Below are 21,933 nucleotides of genomic sequence, written 5' to 3' on the forward strand. Positions count from 1 at the left end.
TCCACTCCTCACTATTCAATGAAACGTTTATATTTGAAACACAGCTAGCAAATGTATTTATATATACTTCTAAAGGTCGAGTTTTACTGATTTTCATACTTTAATCGGTTAAATGTATAAAATTTAACAACACTTGGAAACTTACCAACAGCACAGAGAAAAATGAAAGGTTAGATAATCTAGTTGAAATCAGGGACCACATTTCTTAATAATATATTATATATATTCTCATTGTGTTGAATTAAAGAGGTTTAATCGACTAATCGGACGATGACACTACAGGAATACCTGAGGTGTCATTCACCCGGACTATTCACATACACTTGAAGTTTCGCATCTTTTTGACTGTCCCAGCCTAACGCTGATTATACTATTATGAACATCATAGTTAAAAATATCCAACCAGTTCTTCAATATTTATACCGCTCAGAAAATTTCTTCGCCCATGAAATGTTGACATATCAAACGGGACTGTAATAATAACTCGTCGCCCCTAGCCACATTATATACTAAAAATATGGACCTTCCTTACTCCTTAGTAAGAACAGATGGAACTGTAGCTACACAAAAAACTCTTATCAAGTTTAGACATTAACAATATTTTGATCAATAATAAATTATTTATAAATGTATACACTTATCAAAATTTAAGTGTCATGGATATCTATGTCAGATATATCACAATTGTATCTAATATCCTCAAACTCTTCCCAAATGTTTTTATCAAGCGACTCAAACTCAAAAGAATAAAGCGAGTCTTGGCTGCCTGCCAACTCTCGGCTGTCTGCCACCTTTCTCTCTTTTATCCACTTCTCACATGCACTCTCGGAGTGTTCTGAGTATGACAAGTGTACTGGATAGTTAGGGTGTGTTGAGTAGAACTGTCTCCTTAGCTCGTCTCTAGAATAGTAGATATGGTAAGGCTGGTCAGGGTGGGTTAGTTGCTGGTCACGTGGGAACTCTGTAGGCTTCTTTGGGTCGAACCTGGGGTAAACGTTTAATAAGTAAATAATCGCTTAACTTATACTCCTCGTGGAATTTGAAACCTGGACAGTTTCACCATAAGCGAAAAAGTACAAAAGGATGTTGAAATATTTCAAGATCAACAAATACCTGTGTCCGTCGAGTCTGGTCATGTTTCCTACACGGTGAGTCTTAGTCTGTTCCGTGTTCTCCCAATCAGGTAACACTGGGTTCACTGGTTCTGACAGAGGAGGGAACTTCAGACATGCTTTCAGCCACTTAGGTTCCCTGATAACATTGGCTTTTGCTAGGGCGTCTGTTCTGGAGATAACGTTACCGAAGTACACCAGTCTACTTGACATGATCCTAGTGGAGAGTGGAAATGGTGATATTACAATAATACTGTATAATTCAGGTGATCTTATATAGTTTAAAAGGTTCAAAAAGTTTGTCCTAATTGCAAATTATTTAGATTGTTTCACCGAATTTTTAACTATCTAAAGTAAACAATATAATTTCAATACACCGCAAAGGTTTATACATGTTATAGATGAAATACTTGAATTTACCGTCTTAATAACACAGAATTAATCGTGTTTGTTCTATCAGTTGTGAAAGGGTGATAGTTAGTGATTATATATATAATTTAATATCTGAATACGGATATTACATATATTATATATGTAATATCCGTATTCAGATATTAAATTATGAAATGAAATTAGGTATTTATATCCCACTCATATGATCAACCAACAACACAAGGAAAGTGGTTTAACCATATCAGAGCGGCTGACTGTGAGTGAATGAGCAAATGAGAAATGTGAACATAAGGAGAACTTTAAAAAGACAAAGACAAAATTGAAACATCTTTTATTATAAACCATACTAAGATAACTATAAGTAACATTATGACAAATAAAATGATCATTACCTCATAATGTTACTTAACTTTCAGCAAATGCTTATAAATATTTCAAAACATTTTATATAATACTGGACATTGGACATCCTATAACAAGATAATATCTTGACATGACAATACAAACGCAGAAATATCTAAAATCAAAAGTTGATAACCAATTAATAGAAAGTATCAAATTCTAAGTTAATAACCAATTAATAGAAAGTATCAAATTCTAACAAAAATCAAAAATTCATACGTAAGTTTGAGTCCCTACTCCCTATGTAACGAAAACAAAACACTTTATTTGAAATTCTTACGGTTTTTACCGAGCAACCGTGACCAGTCCCCTCCTCTCTGTTATAGAAAAAAAGACTTTACTTACTTTGATAAAGTGAAGGTTGACCATGATCTGCATCTTTAAGAAAAAACTAGTTCATTGATTATAATTACTAGCAGGAACCCGTCTCAGCCTAAAGTGGTGTCAAGACTCAAGAGACTAAAATAATTATTACCTATTTAATTCGCGTTTTTGACACCACTTGGGGGTCCACATTTTGGGCACTAAAATTATTATTCCTTGGTCAATTTTTTATTTTTTCATGCTGATTTGAAGACCATTAGAGCATTTGAACCAGTCAAAAAAGTTTAAGTTGTATATCTTTTACGGTTTTTGCGGAAAGTCGTGTTAAAGTTGATGTCGTGGTGTCAGTAAAATGGTACGGATATATATATATCGTCTCGCTTTATATATAGTAAGATTCCTGACCTCGGAATACTTCAAGGTAAAACAGATTCTCAGCATAATACTTCAAATATGATACTCAATGAAACGTTAGCATAATAAATTCTACCCCGTATACTGTATAAAAAAGGCAATTTATATAAGTTACACTATATATATTATACTATATAGACTACACTATTATACATAAGCTACACTACAAGCTACACTCTGGTCACTGACTGACCAGTGACCAGGTAAGGACTCAAACAAACCATCACAACAAGACAAGTCACTTTACAATCCTAAAACTCCACACTTTCTACATCAGGAACCCTACCCCTCTCAATACGCTCATGTTTAGCCTGCAACACATTCCGCTCATACTTCTTAACACTGGTGTTTCTCACAACCACGCTCCTGTCCCCAATGTCCAGCACCGCAGACCCGTGAAACACAGCGAACAGAGGCATGAAGAAGACATGATGTAAGATACAGTCAGTGGAGGTGTCACTGCAGAAAGATGGCAGGGAGACACTCCTCAGGACCAGAGATATGAGAATAAGACAGAGTTTCAGTGCAATGCTGACTTTCTTGAATCTGCTAGAAGGGACAGAAGTGTATACTAACAGTGTTGTTATGATAGAGTTAAGGGTATGGAATAACACTAGATAATAAACAGCACTATCGTGTATTGGTTTGTTCTCGTTTGGCGTCACCACAGAGTAAAGTGCTAACGAAAGTTTCTCCATCACTGAAATGACAGTGCGAACAGTTCTTATGATGGAGACTGTACGAGAGTTGGAGGAGGAGGTATGGGTGTGGTAGGATAGGGTTGAGAGGAGTAATATAGGGAGGTACACTACCAACACACTTCTTATCACATACCTGGGAGGTTTTTGTTGGGAAATATCAATCAGGCGTGATTAAACTTTAAAATTATCTCTTTATTTTATATTATTCGAGCACAATATGAAAACATATTAAACGCAAGATTTTCTAAAATAACAAAGCTGATTATTAGTGATTATCTTAAATCTACTATTATACTAAACAAACAACAGTAATAACGAGTTGTTGTGCAAAAGCCATGGTGGGCCTTGAATACGCCAGCTCCTCGGGTTACTATAGAGCCGACAGCGCTAGTGGGCCCCCTTATGTACCAGGACTCTACCGGCAACGATCGACTAACGCCCCAGATATAATCAAAGATTGGCGCGCAGTCATAAACAGCGGGTGCGCGCACAGAACTGCTTCCCGCTAGTACCAATAACACTCACCTGACTCCCACGTGACACTAACCTCACGCCGCGGTGCGGTATTTCGATCATGACAAGCCAAACCGGATTAAACCACTTGTTAATATAGCCGTTCTGCTTGCCAGTCTCTACATTAATTAGCCCGCTGGGTTTTGCTGCCCCCCTGTTTGCAAATTTGCCGCCCCCTCGGAGAGTGTAATGGGAGTATCGCTACAATGTGGGAGTGTAATGGGAGTATCGCTACAATATGGGAGTGTAATGGGAGTATCGCTACAATGTGGGAGTGTAATGGGAGTATCGCTACAATATGGGAGTGTAATGGGAGTATCGCTACAATGTGGGAGTGTAATGGGAGTATCGCTACAATATGGGAGTGTAATGGGAGTATCGCTACAATATGGGAGTGTAATGGGAGTATCGCTACAATGTGGGAGTGTAATGGGAGTATCGCTACAATGTGGGAGTATAATGGGAGTATCGCTACAATATGGGAGTGTAATGGGAGTATCGCTACAATGTGGGAGTGTAATGGGAGTATCGCTACAATATGGGAGTGTAATGGGAGTATCGCTACATTGTGGGAGTGTAATGGGAGTATCGCTACAATGTGGGAGTGTTATGGGAGTATCGCTACATTGTGGGAGTGTAATGGGAGTATCGCTACAATGTGGGAGTGCAATGGGAGTATCGCTACAAGTACATTGTGGGAGTGTTATGGGAGTAATGTATAGTAGTTACCACACCAAACGTGTGTAATACGTGTGTAATGGCATAAATGGACCCTGGATCAGAACCTGTATTTCCTGTGTCGTACAATATGATCCCTGCTCCTGTTATTTCTGGACTGAGTGAGAGTCCACCTCACGTGACGTCACAAACCCTCACGTTTTAGCTCAGCCACCAAAAGGCAGATAGTATCAATACAGTTCCCCACCACCTAACACACTATCCAAACGTTAGCACACCCGCAACCGCCATTAGCAACCTACGTCTCACCAAGTCTCAAGAGCCAGCATTACTCAGCACGGGCGTCATCCTTTCATGGTGTTGAGCGGCCAGGGTAACCACCCAGAACTTCCCTAGGGACCAAGTTAGTAAATCTCCGGAGGTGCAACCCCGATTCGGCTGATACCCTAACAGGTATTATCATCCAGTGGCCCTCAGGGAAGGGGCTTAATGCAGATGGATGGACTCCAGTAGGACGCTCCCCAAGTGGAGGGTCGCCACCTCTATATGACGGTGGTCAGTGGGTGTCGCGACACAAAAAAAAAAAAAAAAAGAGTTGTTCACCTCTGCATGGTATCCCTAATAACCAGGTCCTGTAAGGTAACCCCAGTAGTAACCATAGTAAGAGGAACGTAGTACCCCACCACCAGGAACAACACCACACTCCACCCCACCAGCGGTGTGCTCACTGACATCCTCATGAACATGTTGTCCTCGTCCATTGTTCTAGGCTAACGGGTAGAAGTGGGGTTGTAGTTTTATTATTGTGATTATTTAAACTTGCATTTTACTGGGAATTTGTCTTCAGTAAATTTATATTTTACTGGATTGGAACATTCCTTCTAGAACTTTAAAAAAAAATCTTTGAATTTTCAATAGGTGACCCTGGTAACTGACGGCAGCATTTGAATGATGTACAATGTACATCATAATGTGTTAAAACTCGAAAATAAACTATAATCAAATCGATTCACAAGAGAACGTAGACTTAGTCAATAAGTTAGTTAAAAGTAAAGCTTAGTACGAATAACGACTTAGTTTCCACAATTTCCAATCCACCAATCAGCTTCATTTCCCAAATTACATTCAACGACCCGAACAGTAAAAATGTGAAAGTCTCACACACGGAACTGCAAAAGCTCAATCATCTTCCGACTCGGAGTCAGATGAGAGATACACCACAGGTCTGCTCAACTGATTTACATTCCCCTCTAAACTGTCATCTGAATCCGACCCTGAGTCACTGATAGCCGGCTTACTGTTCCTGTACTCCGTGAAATCCTTGTTGCTATCTTTAACATCTTTATTAACATCTTTATTAACATCCTCGGTCTCGGAGTGGAAGTGTTGGGGCCACACATTATCTGATTTGAGGTCCTTTATCTGGGGTGGGTAGAGGATGTTGACCATCTCGCACGTAACCTTCTTACCTTCCTTTATACTCTCCACTATCAGGTAGTCTCCTGTAGGGAGCAAGCTCAGGTTAGTAACAAATCATAAGTGCTAATGTAATTCATACAATATATATATATCATACTTACATTTTGTAATTAAACTAAAATAATTGCGTAGTACTACAGAACAACCGGATCTAATTTTTTAGTTATCCACGTTTAAAAGAGGGCAAAATAATAATACAGAATATCGTTACCTCGCTTGATCCAGACATTCTTCCTGAACTTTGGAGGCATACTACACAATGTCACGTGACCTGTCTCCTCCTCTATTAAGAACAGGTTGTTACCTTTACTTTCCAACACCTGTTCGTGTATGTGGAATTTGGAGGAATTGGAATTTGGATTCAAGCAAGAATAATTTTAATAGTTAAAACGTTCGTTACTTCTACGTAATACTTTAACAGATAATTTCATAGTGGAGTTTATCATGTCCAGAATCAAGCACTATTATAATCCTAGGCCTAGGTTATAACTTATAGTCATATTCTATCAAAGTATGTTTTCTTTTATTTATCTGTTTAACAAGTCTACAACTACAGTTTGACTTATGAAATCTAACCTTGACGATGTTCTGATTTTTGCAGAGTGTAACGTCTCCATGTACCACCTCCTGCGTCACTATCTTCCTTTTGGTAGCTTCAGACATCTTAGAACGGCTAACTATTAATTAACAAAACTCAGTACAAGTTAGTTGATATCATGATTAAAGGAGGCAGTCGTTAACGGCTAATAATGAACTATTGTATACAGATAATCTTGAAATCTGTCAGGTATGAGAATTATATGAGATATCTCATAATATCTAACAAATAAGTTATATTTCAGATCAGATCCAAATAGGTAGCAGTCTTTGTTACCAGAATTTGTGTGATATTAATTATTTAGAAGTTAATCAGACAAAAGTATTTGTATAACCGCTAAAACATCTCCGTACAATATCCTAGAACATGTTATTTATTGATATTATATTAATAAAGCTGGCAAATATTCTATGAATGCAGGTTGGGATAATATAATGATAATGACAACTGCATTTAATAATTAATTAAAATCAAGTACGTATTATTATAATCTTAGTTTACATAGGAATTCTAAGTTTATTGAATAAAAAAACATTTGATAGACCTCACGATCAATCAAGTTTTATACTGCTACAAATCTACAAATTTCACTCGTATTTCAAATATTCAATTCATTTTCAGCTCTACTTTGCAGTTTGGTGATCATATTTGTAATATTATAGATATCTATCCATATTATGCGAACATGGAAAATTAAAACAGCAGCAATTAAAACAACCTATCAAATTTTCAAACAATAATCGAACCGCCCCACGATGTGTAGTCTCCACAATGTGCAGTCTCCACAATGTGCAGTCTCCACAATGTGCAGTCTCCACAATGTGCAGTCTCCACAATGTGCAGTCTCCACAATGTGCAGTCTCCACAATGTGCAGTCTCCACAATGTGCAGTCTCCACAATGTGCAGTCTCCACAATGTGCAGTCTCCACAATGTGCAGTCTCCACAATGTGCAGTCTCAGTAATGTGCAGTCTCCACAATGTGCAGTCTCCACAATGTGCAGTCTCCACAATGTGCAGTCTCCACAATGTGCAGTCTCCACAATGTGCAGTCTCCACAATGTGCAGTCTCCACAATGTGCAGTCTCAGCAATGTGCAGTCTCTACAATGTGCTGACTCCACAATGTGCAGTCTCCACAATGTGCAGTCTCCACAATGTGCAGTTTCAACAATGTGCAGTCTCCACAATGTGTAGTCTCCACAAACAGTTCACTTTTAAAACTCAGGACTAGGAGATCTGTAGGGGAAGAGGAGGAACTTTTTGGTGTCCTGTAGTCTGAGTTGGGTGATACTGTCCAGTACCCACTGTTCTGACAGTGAAATATGTTCTTTGTCTTCAGCTGCTCCGCCTATACAGTAGCGAGACCGGGTTCTTGATCTGGTAACCTGAAGTGAAATGGTTCTGAGATTCTGACATTGGCAATGATGGATTCGGTTTAAATAAGTTAATGAATTCAGTTAAACTTTAAATAAAATTTACAGTTTTCAGTTTAAAGACTTTCAATTCAGCAAAGAATAGAAGTTTTCTGCACGTTATAACAATTATTAAAACTAAAAAAATGTTATTGTTAACAGCAACAAATCTCACCTTGCCACCACAGAGCGTTATGAGGTCTATAAGGTCTGTCTGAGGAGGAGCAGTTTCCTTATCAACAAAGATCAGACCCAGGTCTGCAAACAGCAGACTGGCAGCATTCCTTCTCAGCTCTCCTTTCATCTGGTATATCGATATGTCCAGATATGTCAACAATTTTAATAAATATATTTTAGTAATGATGGAATAAACATTAAACTTTTAAACATTGCTGTCGTTGTTTAATATTATTATGATCTTACCTTCAATATGGGGAAATCAGAGGTGAGTTGATATTTGGATTCTTTCTGCCAACTGTCTTTAGAGATAGAGTCAGTAACCTAAAACGAGTACCAGAATAGTTTGATATGTTCTACTCTCCCATTATTATTAACATGAACTACATTGTTATGAAATGGTTGCCAATAATAAACATAGAAGCTTAAAAATTAATATAAAAATTTCAACGGTGTGAGTATGACAGACTCAAGTTCCATAATTGAAACATAATTTAAAACTCACCCAATTAAGAGAAAGTACGTAAGCTCCGTTAATGATAGCCTTTAACAAGTTAATAGTTCTCTTGGGTGTACCCATGATAACATGTGAAGTGTTCTTATCTACAGACTCAGATACTGCAGCGGAGAATAACTTTGCAGTGGTCCGGACCATCGCCTGGTCGTCTCGGTGGCAGCATGTCGTGCAGATAACTTTCATCTGAGGATAGTGGAATGATAACAACTTAAATTAACATTTAAATACTATCAAAAAGTATCTTATATGACTATGATGAACTGATAAGGTTTTGAGCCAGAAGCGGATGATTAACTAGTAGACTTTCACATGATGGGTATTTTTATTAGTCTGCAGCATTATTTTTTTTCAAAATTTGCACTCACTATTTTAGCAATTAATTTATTTTAGCAATTTATTTATTTTAGCAATTAATTTATCAAAAGTGACTAGGGGCCTTGGGTGGGATATAAATTATACAAGGATAATTATCTTACATTCTCGAGAAAACAGCCATGTTCTGTTCTCTTGCTACTACTATATAATGCCTTTTCCCTCCTAGCTTTTCTCCTCTTGGAAGGTAACCTCTTAAAAAACCATTTGTTGGCTGATTCCTCTGTCTCTGTATTGTTCGGGATGATTTGGGCCAGTAGTTTCGTCGCATTGACAGTTTCTTTAGAGTTGTACTCACTAACTGACCGGTCGATGAACTGAGCAAAAGCAGTGTTTTCCTCACGAAACGATTGGTCGAGTGATGAGTGGAGGTCAGTTTGATTAGATTTAAGTAATATGGGAACATCGTTTTTGTCGGGCACTTCCATCGAATAACTATTGTCCTGTTTATCAGATGGTTGGTCTACAATTGGAACATCCAAACGAAAGAAGTTGGCTCCAAATTTTACAGAGATGGAGAAATTTGAAAGGTATTCTGGATTTTTTCTACTAATTCTCTTTATAGCTGTTATCCTATAATTGCATCTTCTAGAGGCTGTTATGGAGATGGTGAGATAAGGTAGAGGCAAGAGCAGATGTAAAATATTTGGTTTTCTGAACATGGTAATATAATTTGCCAGTCCGCAGTTGGCCAGTTAGAACACTATAACTGCAAAGCAAATCAATATTACTTTTCAATCGATGTTTTTTGGCAGGGAATCTAAGAACGGTTGTACCTGATGCACCGACATAATAATATGATTTATCTTGTTTGTACATGCTCAAAGAAGGTGGTAACAAATATTGCACCGGTACAGAAAAAATATCAGTAACTAATACTAATAGGCAATTAGCATCATGAGGAATGATAATAAAATAATTGATTTTTTAAAATTGGGGTATAATTACAAGAATTGGGAATGTATGTTCTTGAGTTTGCTTTGTTTAACTTCGGGATATTATGCAGTGAAGGCATTGAGTCATGGGTTGAGTAATGAATACTTTTTATAGACACTCGTTTGGACCGATTTTATATGTATATCATAATAATATTATGGAACAAAAGTTAAAAGAAACAAAAAGAAAGAAGTTTTGCCTGATTACATTCGCTGGAGTTGCATTACTATCTGATCTTCTTTTCGTTACTATAGAAACATCATGACAGCTCGTATTTGCCTTCTTAGTATTCTTTCTCTTGGATTGAGGTCTCTTGTTGAGAACCTCGTTAGCTGAGTCTTCTGTATCTGTAGTCGTCGGAACAATCGGTGCTTTTTTCTCCCGCCTTGTCAATGGTTTCTTCACATCAGGAGTTTCTGTAGTGCTGTACTCACTCACCGAATGGTCGGGGCTGTGGGCAGCGTTTTCTTTATCAGATTGTTCGTGCAACAGTGATGTCTCAGCAGTGGAAACAGTGGATTTTTTGCTAGGCTTTTTTGAGCTGGATGCATTCAGAACGTATTTAGGGTTAGTCCTTTTCATTCTACCAGATTTTCTTGTATCATTGACGCTGTTATCAGATGTTTTAGTGGTAAAAACACTTTTTGCAGACCTTTTTGTGGTGCATAATATATCGCCGTCAGATACATCAACCAGATTGCTATGGCCGACCTCATCTGATGGTTGGTCTAAGAGGGATAAATCGATACTTGACATACTCATAGTGGATTGTGGGTTTGATTTTAGTGAATCAGAAGTATTCGAAAGGTATTTAGGATTTGACTTTCTAACTCGACCAGATCTCCTTGTACTATTAACACTATCATCCGACTTTCTCATGGTAGACACCCGTTCGCGTTCTGGAGACCTTCTATTGAATCTGTCATCACAAATGTCTGTCGAATAACTACTGGTGCCCGGTACATTAGATCTTATCTCTTCTGTCTCATTCAAGGTGCTTGGTACTTCACATGTTTTTCGTGATTTCTCCTGCACGGACTGGTATGATATGAATTCAGGATTTGAAAGCCTAGATGAAGAGTGCCTGATGCGTTTGCTCATTCTTCTTGCCTTGGTATCGGAAGTAGACGTAATTTCAGGGGCTTGCACAACATTTGAACTTGTTTCACTGTCCTTAGGCTGACTATTAGCAACTGGGAGGTGACTCACATTTTCATCTATAATCGGTTCCTCATCATCATTTTGGTGCTGATCTAGTTTCACATTTCCCATTTTATTGGACCGGAGAGAGGTTTCAGTGAGCGAAACATTTTCCAATGTGGTTTTAGTTTTATGTGCAGCTGATTTTTTTGTTCTGCTACAATTTTTCTCAGCTAAAGCTTTACTTGTTTCAGATTTCCGCTGTTTCTGTCTCTCAGTTCGAACTAAGGTGGGAGATTTAATGTGTTTCAGAGCTGTTATCTCGTCATTATCAGGTTCTTGTGTTCCTGGCTCTAGATCAGTGACAATATCGCTATTGTCAGTATAGTTGGAGTTAAACGTCAGCATTTTTGTTGGAGAGTTCATCACACTTACATGAGCAGATTCTTGCAATCTCTCCGTGTCAGGTTTATCTAGCTCATCGTTTTTTAACTTCTGCCCAACTTTACAACCTCCATGTTTCTGCAGCTTTTTACGCTTTCTTGGCTTTTTCATCTCAACATCTCTGTCCACCTCATCAAATTCAAAAGTCATGTCCATAACATTTTTCTGTGAGTTTGTCAATTGGCAAGTTCTTCTACTGGGATTATTCATATTATCATCTTCTGAATCACTATAAAGATCAGTAAAACCATCCGCAGGAACTTTTTCAATAGTTGCATCTATTTGGTTGATGATGTTTGTCACTGAATAATCAGTTCTTTCAAAATGCTGAGATGCATCATAAGAGGAAAACTGACTGTCCTCCTTGGAATCACTTTCTTGCTTCTTGGAGACATTTTTAGAGATAACAAAGAGATGAGTTGAACTAGGAGCATGATGAATTTGTCCGTCTTGAGAATTGCTTATTGACTGATCAAACACAGCAGACCTCTTCAGCTTGCGCCTCCCTGAGATAATGTTTGGAATTACAGACTTGTTAAAATCATAATATCTAGCAATATTAGTTACATAACCCATCAATAAAAGAAACTGCTTCTAGGTGCCAATATCATGTAAATATACAATTTGTAGGTGTTTTAAAATTATTTAATGCTTCATTCATTTAATTATTCACCTTTTCTTTTATCGACTTTCTTCATATCTTCACCAATTTCCTCGTGGGCAGCTAAAATTGTATGATTTAACAATAATAAAAATATATGGCTTATTGGTTTTAAAACTTGAAAAATAATGGACCTGAGGTGGGTGTAAAAATTCAAAGTGACAATTTAATTTCAATCCTCCTTTATTATCTCACCTAATTCAGCTTCACTGCAAACATCAGAATGGTCTGGAGGCCACTGCAGCTGAAATTATAGAACATGTCATAATAGTTGTTGTCTATTTTAAAAAGGTAACAATTTTATTGTGGTAGAGAATTGCAGAATTTTCCTTATTCGGTACCTAGCATACCTTCTTAATAAGTGCCCCTTTGTGTTTGAGAGGAGTCGCATCAAGAGGACTATCTGTTACAGCACTGTCAACCACTGGGTTTTCTGTTTTAGTTCTCTTTACTCTGGTAGTTTTTCCTTTACAAGCAATACTAGACGTAGGTTGCAAAGATCTGTAGCGTGTCTGCAAGGGAGACATAATTTTTAAATTCCCAAGAATATTTTCTTGGGAACATATTTGATCCCAATATGCTACAAAATTGCATGACAGAAATGTTGAAATGAAATGTTTTTAGTTTTTAACCTTTTTTTTTAGATGTATAGGAGTGTCAACTGCATCATCAGTTACTGGAAATTTTGATTCATCACATTTGCTGTCTGTTTCTCGGCATCTGCAAAATTTTAACATAATTATATGTTAGATAGAGAAGGAATTTAAAGTTTGGCATGCACCCAACACACCTTTGGGCTTTGGCTGAATTGCCGTTTGGTATATTTTGTGACAAACCTTGATTCAAATGGTTTTAATAACATAAAGTAAATATAGAATTGATTTTGGGTCTGCAGACTGTTGTAAAAAAGCTGTTTAACACTCTCTTAACAGTAACACAGTTAAAACACTAAACTTTTCACTATATTAAAGCAAAACATGTTACATAGTGTAGACAGAACAGGCACCAAAACACAAAAAGAGCCGCTAATTTCACCCAAGCATAATACAAATGGCCATGGGAGGCAGGAAGCCAAAGAATGTCAAGTGCAAATTATATAGTGCACTCTGCACACTATATAAGACGGTATTAAATCAAATAGTGTCTCTAAACTTACTTTTCAACCCATAGTACATTGACAAGCAGCAACCCAAGTTTGTTAGACTGTAGCCGTGTGTTTATCTTACCATCTTTAAAAACCTGAAGTGAAGATAAATCGATTAATCTTATCAGTAGAACCACACTCTTACAGACAAAATGTTTGTAATGAAGTTTGTTGCAAAAAGTTTTTGAAATTGAGTGGTAAGGAAGGCTCCATCAATTGTTTAAGGAATTGCATACCACTAAGAGCTATTTGGTAATCTTACCACATGAGTACAGAGATTTGAAACTGTAGAGTGGATATCAGCCCCAAGTAGCTTCAACTGCTTGCTAACGCATGCGCTATAGTTGGCTTTCCCATCACTTGATCTCACATCTACATATACTTTCAAACCTTGCAACGGTGTTGACATACCCAGTCACTTGCACTATAAACACAAACAGTTGTGTTATGTTATACTAGTTTTCAAATGAGGAATAAATACTGCAATAAATTTGTTTCAACAACAACTACATAGCTGATATCCTTGTGGCAGTACGACCACTGTCCTTTCAGTACATAACTATGTAACACATTTCCCTGCAGCATAGTCGAGATGCAATCCCAGACATATGCACTCGTGTAAAACTTAAATGTGGTAAACATTTGTTGATGAATAGTTAAGTCACAGAAACATTGCTTGCATAGACCTAGATGCTTTTGTTGAGGATATTCTTAAGTCAAAACTATGTGACACTGATTGCTTCAATGACCTCGATAGTGCAGTTGATATCTATGAGTCTGAGTTGAGCAGTATTTTGGACAAGCATGCTAAAGAAAAAACTTTCATCCCAAGAAAAGATCATAACGCTGAATGGTGGTCTACACACTGTCAACAAGCAAAAGCAATGAGAAGAAAGATTGAGAGACTGTATCAAAAGAATCATGATTGCCCAGATTATAAACGACTGTACAGGAAAGCATCAGAGAGAGCATCCTCAGTCATTGTATCCACAAGAGATCACTTCTACAAAACAAGGTTACAAGATAGTGCAGGTGATGCTAAAAAGACTTATTCCATCGTTAATAAGTTGCTCAATAAAGAAAAAGTTAGTACTACTACACCTTCTTGCTCTTCAAATCTTGAGAGTGCTAACAACTTTGCACAGTTCTTTAAATCAAAGGTCGACAACATATACAACAACATTTATTTAGAACAACAATCCCAAGATTCTCCTAACTCAGATGAATTTGTTCCTCTTTCTAATAGCCCAAAGATAGTACAATTCCGTCATGTGTCTGATGAAGAACTAGTAAGCATCATAAAGAATATGTCTAACAAATTCTGTGATCTTGACCCCATACCTACAAAGATTCTCATCAAGTGTCTCCCAGAACTCCTTCCTCTGATCTCATTTATAGTCAATGAATCATTAGTTAAAGGTGAGTTTCCTATAAAACTTAAGGAGGCTCTCATTCGTCCAAGTTTGAAGAAACGTGGCCTTGACGGTGAATCTCTATCTAACTACAGGCCTATTAGCAATCTCTCATTCTTGTCAAAAATCATTGAGAAGTGTGTATCTATACAGCTCACCAGTTATCTTGAGGATAACAACTTGCTTTCTAAAGTTCAGTCCGGCTATAGGAAGTTTCATAGCTGTGAAACTGCAACAACCAGAATCCATAACGACATCTTGATAACTATTGACAAGAAAACTAAAGTTGTTCTTTTACTTCTAGATTTGAGTGCTGCCTTTGATACTGTCAATCACCCAAGATTAATCAAGAAGCTAAGATCTGCTTATGGCATTACAGGCATTGCTCTTACATGGATCAGGTCCTACTTGGCTAACCGTTCATTTTGTGTCAAAGTCAAGGATTCGTCTTCCTCAGCAACTGTTCTTGAGATAGGTGTGCCACAAGGTTCAATCCTTGGCCCCCTGCTATTCATATTGTACACCAAAGATCTTGAGAACATTGCAAGTATGCATGGGTGCTGTATTCATTTGTATGCTGATGACACCCAGCTGTATTTCACTCTTGATTCTGATGACCCATCACAGCTAGAGCACAATATGGAACACTGTTTGTCTGATATCAAGAAATGGATGACAAACAATTTCCTTCAACTGAATTCTTCTAAGACTGAAGTCATCGTTATATCCTCTAAATTTGACTCAACAAATATTCCAGCCTCTCTACAGATTGTTAAGGATCAAGAGCCACATGTTGTTAGTGGAACTGTGAAGAGTCTTGGGCTGTATTTGGACAGTTATCTTTCAATGAGTGATCAGATTACGTCAGTGGTTCAAGCATGTAATATTCAGATCAGAAATTTGTGGTTTATTGCATCAAAACTGTCTTTTAACCTTAAGATTCAGCTTGTTCATGCTCTAGTACTCTCTAGAATTGATTATTGCAATAGCGTATATTTTGGACTGAGCTCTTATGATTTAAGTCGTTTACAGAAGGTGCAAAATTCTGCTGTAAGATTTATTTTCGGGAGAGGAAGAAAGGCACACACTACTCCACTACTTAAGAAAGTTCATTTTCTACCAGTTAGATTTAGAATAGATTTTAAGATTGCCCTACTTGCCTACAAGTGTTTAAATAATATAGCTCCTCCTTACTTAAAAGAGTTGATATCTCCTAGGCAGCAAAGTTTTAAAAATGTACGTCTTGATAATGATTATTTTTACCAGTGGCGTAACGTTACTTTTTGGCGCCCCCCCGCTCAACTCAAAAAGCGCCCCCCTTTCTGGAGCGCGCTCGCTTCGCTCGCTTCGCTCGCTAGATTTGTCCGAGGGCCGTTGCCATCACAATTTTTGAATTTTAAAACGGAATATAAATGTGTGCCAATAAAATTTAAATTTGGAAAGTAAGAAGCCGCGCGCAAATAATTTTACATGTAAGCCGCGCGATTTAGTAATTAAATCGCCAGTAATTTGCGCATGATTGTTTTCGCGTTGGATAAAATATTATCTCGTGATACATGTTAACGGTTGTGATTGGACTATGCAGAGGGACGACGCGTTAGGGTAATAATAAATGTATCATGTACTGGACACTAATCATGCTATACTAATGACAAGTCGGTTACACTATGTGATATGTCAGAATCTTGTTCGCTTTTCATTGTCGTTTGACATTAGACATTAGATCCGAAACAGCCCGCAGCCGTTAAGTAATTTGTCATTCGTCTGATTAGTGATGTTACTGTTAATTTGTGATAAACAACGAAACAATTTTGTGAATTGTGTGTATTATATATTGTTAGTGTAACGAGGAGAACTGTTTTAAGCTGCTGTATATGTTACAAAAATGTATATTATATTAAGGTTACCGGTTGTTCATGTAAATTGTAATCATCAATGGGCCATGGGGTAAAATATCAAATATGCCGTACTAAGTTTACGCGAACATTTAACATTATGCGAATGTATGTTATTATGAATATCCTCACAGCTGGTCGAATATGTAGAACTGCATTGGGAGTCTGGAAGGTGTACAATCAATTTTTACTACTGAGTTGTTTTAGCAGTTTCTACTTTTAGCTCAGTCTTTATTACGAGGAACTGATTCAGTGGAGATAAGTTAATTTTGTAGAACTCATTGTTCAGTGGGTCGATTGACTGAACACGTTTGCACTTGGTATTTAAACTTACCAGTAGTTTATTTATGTTATGTACCGATGATAATTCAATTAGGATAACAACTAGGTAAGCCGTAAGTCTAATTCAAAACACACCGCACACCGTACACTCCAGTCTCCAATCAATATTACTATTTGGTAGACCGGGTATTTTGGCGGGAATTCTGTTCCCACGGCACTGTTCTGATAGAAGCTACTTCTACTAATGGTCCCAGAGGAACGGTCGTAAAGTAGCCAGACTTCTTGTCTCCTGTACTGGCTGACACATGCGGATTATAGTTGGAAATTTCGCTATGATATAAATATAATCGCTCTCGGAATTGAACAAACTCCTACTTATCTAGATACTTTCTAAATTCGTTAGAGTTTCATGGACTGGGGAAAAATAATCGGTACAGTCTCCCTGCATGGCATACACAGCTGACTAACACCCTGACTATTACCCTAGTTCTCTAAAATCCTTATAGTTTTGGCTATCATCCTAACTAAAGGAATAGCTGATTGGATGTACAGTGCTCACGTCATGATTTTAAACAGTGGTATAGGTTCTTGAACAGTGGCGGATGAATGTACGGTTAGAAAGTTTCTGCTATTACAACTTATGTCATATGTGATAATTTTGGATTGTTTTCATTGCTTAATTACACAAGCAGGGAGCTGGGAGACTGTTACCGTGAGTATTTAAACATTTGCAGGTTCATTTCCATAAATGTCCATCAATGACTGGACTACACAACTTTACAGTTAACTTTAGAGAAACTCATAAGTCATTTATCTCAAATTAAGCTGTTAGTGTCCATGATCAACCTGTGGCGACAATGAGTAATATAAAAAGTGTATTTGTAGATTAAAGTGCTAGCTCAGAGTTTTAGAATTGTATGGATTAAAGTTGGTTGTTTAGCCATCTAACAATCGATCGTGCTGTAATATATGGCCAGAGAATAATAGGGTCTTGGAAATTCTATAGTTGTTCTGAATTGAGCATGACCTGCAAGTCTGGGCCTTCGTTGGGTGATCTTTGAGCTGACTTTGAGAAGTTCACTGTACAGGCTGTGGTTGCTGACATGGTCTCGATATTGATTGATGTTAAGGGCCATTCATAACATTCGCGAATAACAACCATCAACCATCTTCTCCAGCCTTTTCGTCAAAGTCTCGGAACCGTACAAAAACACACACTCGACAAGTGCTGTAAACACTCTGATCTTGATAGACTTCCTAAGCTTATACCTTTTTTTCTGCGTGTGTGGCATGCTCCCCATGCTCTTGATTTCCCAACCCTGATATCACTCTCACTATCTCTGATTCTGGATCCCAGATAGATGAAGTCTTCGGTCTTCCACATGCTCTATTGTACTGTTACCCAGGGACTTGATGGAATCAGGGTTCTCGATGTTCTGAGTAATGAATTTGGTCGGGACTGGTAATAAATATCATTAAACTGCTGTTTAACTAATTGAAGGTAAGGTACAATATCGTTGCACAGTGTTTGTGATGGTGACCTTATATATTATACAATTGAAAAGTGCGTGTGTGAGCTGTACTCACTGTACTGATTGTCCATTATCTAATGCTGTTAGCGAGTTTTTATGGTAGTATGGTTGTTACCAGATGATGATGTTAAACATTTAAATGTATACTTTTCTATTTATTGGTAGTTGTTCAAATGATTATTGTTATTTGTTAGAACTTGCAGTTGTAGCCGACTTTGTTTTGCTGCCAGAAGTAGTAATGATTTGAAATGGCTGTTGTATGGTGTCACAACTAGTAACTACAAAGAGTGACCTATTTTTGTAGGAATTGTTTCCGTACGTTTAAAAAAATGTATTAATGAACAAACCTTTACATTAATGAAATTCCCGGATATAGCATGTGTTTATATGAACTACATGCCGAATGCCGATATGTGTGGAGTGTGGTTGCTCAATGTATATGCAGAGTTGGGATGTGACGGAAAACATTGAAGTAAGTATTAAGGTTTATTTTGAATCATGTAAATAGCTTTAATATTGTGGCATCTGTGGAGTTATGTTAGGTATTATGCCATGTGGTGAAATTTGTAGAAGGAAGTGGTTTACAAATTTATTTGTAAATTAACATCAAATTTCCCAAATCAGGTTTCGTTACGGTTGGAAGATGTCATGTACATAGTACATACTAAGCAAAATGTGGAGTCAATTGTACGCTGACGAAAGCTGCAAAACAACTGAGCCAGCTCCACAAGCACGACCTGACTGAAGAATTAAATCTTTCGCTACGTAGCTTGTCAGCCTTCAAGTTGATTTTGGTGCCAATCTGAATAACTGTACAGGCCCCAGCGACCCAGCAACTGGCAACACTGTACTCAGAGGTAGTAACAGCACTGGCACTTTATCTCACTATCTCGGTTACAGTAGGTCTTAAGGGGGCAAACCCCAAATCTGTCCAGACCTAATGACCTCATAGGCACTTCAGTGACCTTCTAGCGCACCGTTTCCACACCAAAAAAAATCATTTTGAGAATTCCCATTTTTGTAATCGACCATTTCCTGGTTAAGAGTGCAATTTTCGGAAAAAATTATTTTGTGGTTGAGACGCTATAAGTTAATCATTTCTTGCGGTATCGGGTTGAAATTTTGCTCGCCGTTTATTCACATCTATTTCAATGTGTGTGTAAAATCTTGATATCGTATCTAAAAAGGCTGGTGTGTTATGAATTTTTAAAGTCAAAAAGCTAAAATTGTCCTTTTCAGGCTTATTTTAACAATAAGTCAGTCAGGGAAGATCGGATTGATTTGATGCTTGACATCAAATTGTTCTCTGAATTCTGGCGCAGTTTTTGATGCCCTCAAAAATGTTTTTACTCATTCCCCTTCAGATCTATTGGACCTCAAAGCCAAACAACCTATTTAGGCACATTTTTCGTTTTTAATATATACCGATTTTTCTAAAATTTTGATAGGAATGTGCTAGTGACTTTTTGAAGGGTGCAAAATAACCGCAACTAGCAAATTTATATATGAGTTATGAACAACAAAACACCCTAAAATGCTTCCCTTTGAAGTTATGGGAGAAAATGTGATTTTTTGTCTTTGCAGATGAAAAATCACATTTTCTCCCATAACTTCAAAGGGAAGCATTTTAGGGTGTTTTGTTGTTCATAACTCATATATAAATGTGCTAGTTGCGGTTATTTTGCACCCTTCAAAAAGTCACTAGCACATTCCTATCAAAATTTTAGAAAAATCGGTATATATTAAAAACGAAAAATGTGCCTAAATAGGTTGTTTGGCTTTGAGGTCCAATAGATCTGAAGGGGAATGAGTAAAAACATTTTTGAGGGCATCAAAAACTGCGCCAGAATTCAGAGAACAATTTGATGTCAAGCATCAAATCAATCCGATCTTCCCTGACTGACGTATTGTTAAAATAAGCCTGAAAAGGACAATTTTAGCTTTTTGACTTTAAAAATTCATAACACACCAGCCTTTTTAGATACGATATCAAGATTTTACACACACATTGAAATAGATGTGAATAAACGGCGAGCAAAATTTCAACCCGATACCGCAAGAAATGATTAACTTATAGCGTCTCAACCACAAAATAATTTTTTCCGAAAATTGCACTCTTAACCAGGAAATGGTCGATTACAAAAATGGGAATTCTCAAAATGATTTTTTTTGGTGTGGAAACGGTGCGCTAGAAGGTCACTGAACTGCCTATGAGGTCATTTGGTCTGGACGGCACAAACCACTGTTTTGGTGTATGCCCCCTTAAGACAGTCTATATTTCACCAAATAGAACTCCCGAAGAACGTATCAGCCGTCAGAAACTCGTTACCGAACTAAAGAAGAAGCGATCAGACGACCCGTCTGGAAGCTATTTCATACGGAAGGGTGAAATAGTGAAGGCTGATAAATGAACTTGAAGATTTTGTATCGTGTGAAATGTTTTGTCTGTGCATTTACGAGTGTGCCTCTCGATTTATTATATATTTTGACCACAGCTTACAATTCATGATTTGCTTTTAATTTTGTTATATTGAGTATCACAGATCACATTTCATTCTTGCTTGAAGGGCCCATCTTTTGCGAGCGTGACTTGTCATGCATTCATCGTGTTTTGGTGTCCCGTCATTATTTACAGACGGAAGCATGTTTTTACCAGTTTTATTTTCTGATCGATTTATTGCTGTTCTGTAAATTTTGAAAAGATTTTCATAAAAAAAAAGCCAGTACTGAAAAATCCTTTAGCAAACTGAAGCTATTTAAAAACTCCGAAGCACAATGGGTAACTAAACGATTTACGATAGATTAAGCAGTTTACAGTTTAGCCATCATCTCAATCGAGAACTTAACAGCAAGACAACTTGACAAGAAAGAGCTGGCCAAATTTGATGCTTTTTCCAAACCTAAGAGAGTTGCTTGGAATATGAACTGTACGGTAATGTAAATATTATGTATTATCGAAAAATGTAATTTGTTTTTTATTTCCATATTTTTATTCGTTATTGCTACCTGTTAGATGTTGGTGTTTTATTTGTGAAGTATCATAATACTACAATAGGTGACTGCCGATTAAATTGGGATCTAAGTTAAAAGTAAACATTGATATATAAAATTGCCAGAAAATCAAAACATTCTCACGCGCGAATTTTGTGTACCACGTTTGTATAACAATTGCAATATCGTTATCACTTACCACGTGTTTTTTGCGCGCGCTGGCTGCTTGCTTTGCACTATATTTAATTTTAGAATTTTACAAATCTTAGAACAGTAGCACGATATTTAACAACGTTTGCACCTTATATACCAAGTATTTTATTACCAGGGGCGCCATATTTCTAGGGGGCGCCAAATTATGAGGGGGGCGGCAGAATTTTGGCGCCCCCCTCTCACGGCGCCC

The 21,933-nt window shown here is 37.4% G+C and overlaps 4 protein-coding genes across 4 annotated transcripts; all 4 read right to left on the reverse strand.

The window, feature by feature from the left end:
* Positions 1 to 85: 85 nt before the first annotated feature.
* Positions 86 to 1,325, reverse strand: LOC134823395 (uncharacterized). Its single transcript, XM_063834851.1, has 2 exons — positions 1,114 to 1,325; positions 86 to 984 (listed from the first exon to the last, which is right to left on the reverse strand). Exons 1-2 carry the CDS (start codon positions 1,323 to 1,325, stop codon positions 648 to 650), a joined length of 549 nt encoding a protein of 182 aa, XP_063690921.1. The 3' UTR covers positions 86 to 647.
* Positions 1,326 to 2,756: 1,431 nt separating this feature from the next.
* LOC134823580 (uncharacterized) lies at positions 2,757 to 5,296 on the reverse strand. Its single transcript, XM_063835115.1, has 2 exons — positions 5,141 to 5,296; positions 2,757 to 3,479 (listed from the first exon to the last, which is right to left on the reverse strand). Exons 1-2 carry the CDS (start codon positions 5,281 to 5,283, stop codon positions 2,897 to 2,899), a joined length of 726 nt encoding a protein of 241 aa, XP_063691185.1. The 5' UTR covers positions 5,284 to 5,296; the 3' UTR covers positions 2,757 to 2,896.
* Positions 5,297 to 5,508: 212 nt separating this feature from the next.
* On the reverse strand, positions 5,509 to 6,689 carry LOC134823765 (probable RNA-binding protein EIF1AD). Its single transcript, XM_063835320.1, has 3 exons — positions 6,593 to 6,689; positions 6,228 to 6,336; positions 5,509 to 6,039 (listed from the first exon to the last, which is right to left on the reverse strand). Exons 1-3 carry the CDS (start codon positions 6,677 to 6,679, stop codon positions 5,717 to 5,719), a joined length of 519 nt encoding a protein of 172 aa, XP_063691390.1. The 5' UTR covers positions 6,680 to 6,689; the 3' UTR covers positions 5,509 to 5,716.
* A 199-nt stretch (positions 6,690 to 6,888) lies between these two features.
* Positions 6,889 to 13,874, reverse strand: LOC134823766 (microcephalin-like). The gene is made up of 11 exons (XM_063835321.1): positions 13,681 to 13,874; positions 13,431 to 13,513; positions 12,907 to 12,994; positions 12,625 to 12,786; positions 12,470 to 12,518; positions 12,287 to 12,337; positions 10,237 to 12,119; positions 8,710 to 8,904; positions 8,451 to 8,528; positions 8,203 to 8,331; positions 6,889 to 8,000 (listed from the first exon to the last, which is right to left on the reverse strand). Exons 1-11 carry the CDS (start codon positions 13,825 to 13,827, stop codon positions 7,830 to 7,832), a joined length of 3,036 nt encoding a protein of 1,011 aa, XP_063691391.1. The 5' UTR covers positions 13,828 to 13,874; the 3' UTR covers positions 6,889 to 7,829.
* Between the last annotated feature and the right edge of the window lie 8,059 nt (positions 13,875 to 21,933).

The sequence above is a fragment of the Bolinopsis microptera genome, chromosome 11, assembly GCF_026151205.1.
Source record: "Bolinopsis microptera isolate Bmic1 chromosome 11, MBARI_Bmic_1.0, whole genome shotgun sequence".
Lineage (NCBI taxonomy): Eukaryota > Metazoa > Ctenophora > Tentaculata > Lobata > Bolinopsidae > Bolinopsis > Bolinopsis microptera.

Bases quoted from the DNA above. Each gene is read 5' to 3' on its own strand.
- LOC134823766 (XM_063835321.1), bottom strand. From the start codon at position 13,827: ATGTCAACACCGTTGCAAGGTTTGAAAGTATATGTAGATGTGAGATCA. The intron at 12,519-12,624 runs GTATGCTAGGTA...CTATAATTTCAG, and splicing joins AAGGGGCACTTATTAAGAAG to CTGCAGTGGCCTCCAGACCA. The intron at 8,001-8,202 runs GTGAGATTTGTT...ATTTCACTTCAG, and splicing joins TAACGCTCTGTGGTGGCAAG to GTTACCAGATCAAGAACCCG.
- LOC134823395 (XM_063834851.1), bottom strand. From the start codon at position 1,325: ATGTCAAGTAGACTGGTGTACTTCGGTAACGTTATCTCCAGAACAGAC. The intron at 985-1,113 runs GTATTTGTTGAT...CGTTTACCCCAG, and splicing joins ACCAGACTCGACGGACACAG to GTTCGACCCAAAGAAGCCTA.
- LOC134823580 (XM_063835115.1), bottom strand. From the start codon at position 5,283: ATGTTCATGAGGATGTCAGTGAGCACACCGCTGGTGGGGTGGAGTGTG. The intron at 3,480-5,140 runs GTGAACAACTCT...AAAACCTCCCAG, and splicing joins ATTAGGGATACCATGCAGAG to GTATGTGATAAGAAGTGTGT.
- LOC134823765 (XM_063835320.1), bottom strand. From the start codon at position 6,679: ATGTCTGAAGCTACCAAAAGGAAGATAGTGACGCAGGAGGTGGTACAT. The intron at 6,337-6,592 runs GTTAGATTTCAT...ATACACGAACAG, and splicing joins AAAATCAGAACATCGTCAAG to GTGTTGGAAAGTAAAGGTAA. The intron at 6,040-6,227 runs GTAACGATATTC...TGCTCCCTACAG, and splicing joins GAATGTCTGGATCAAGCGAG to GAGACTACCTGATAGTGGAG.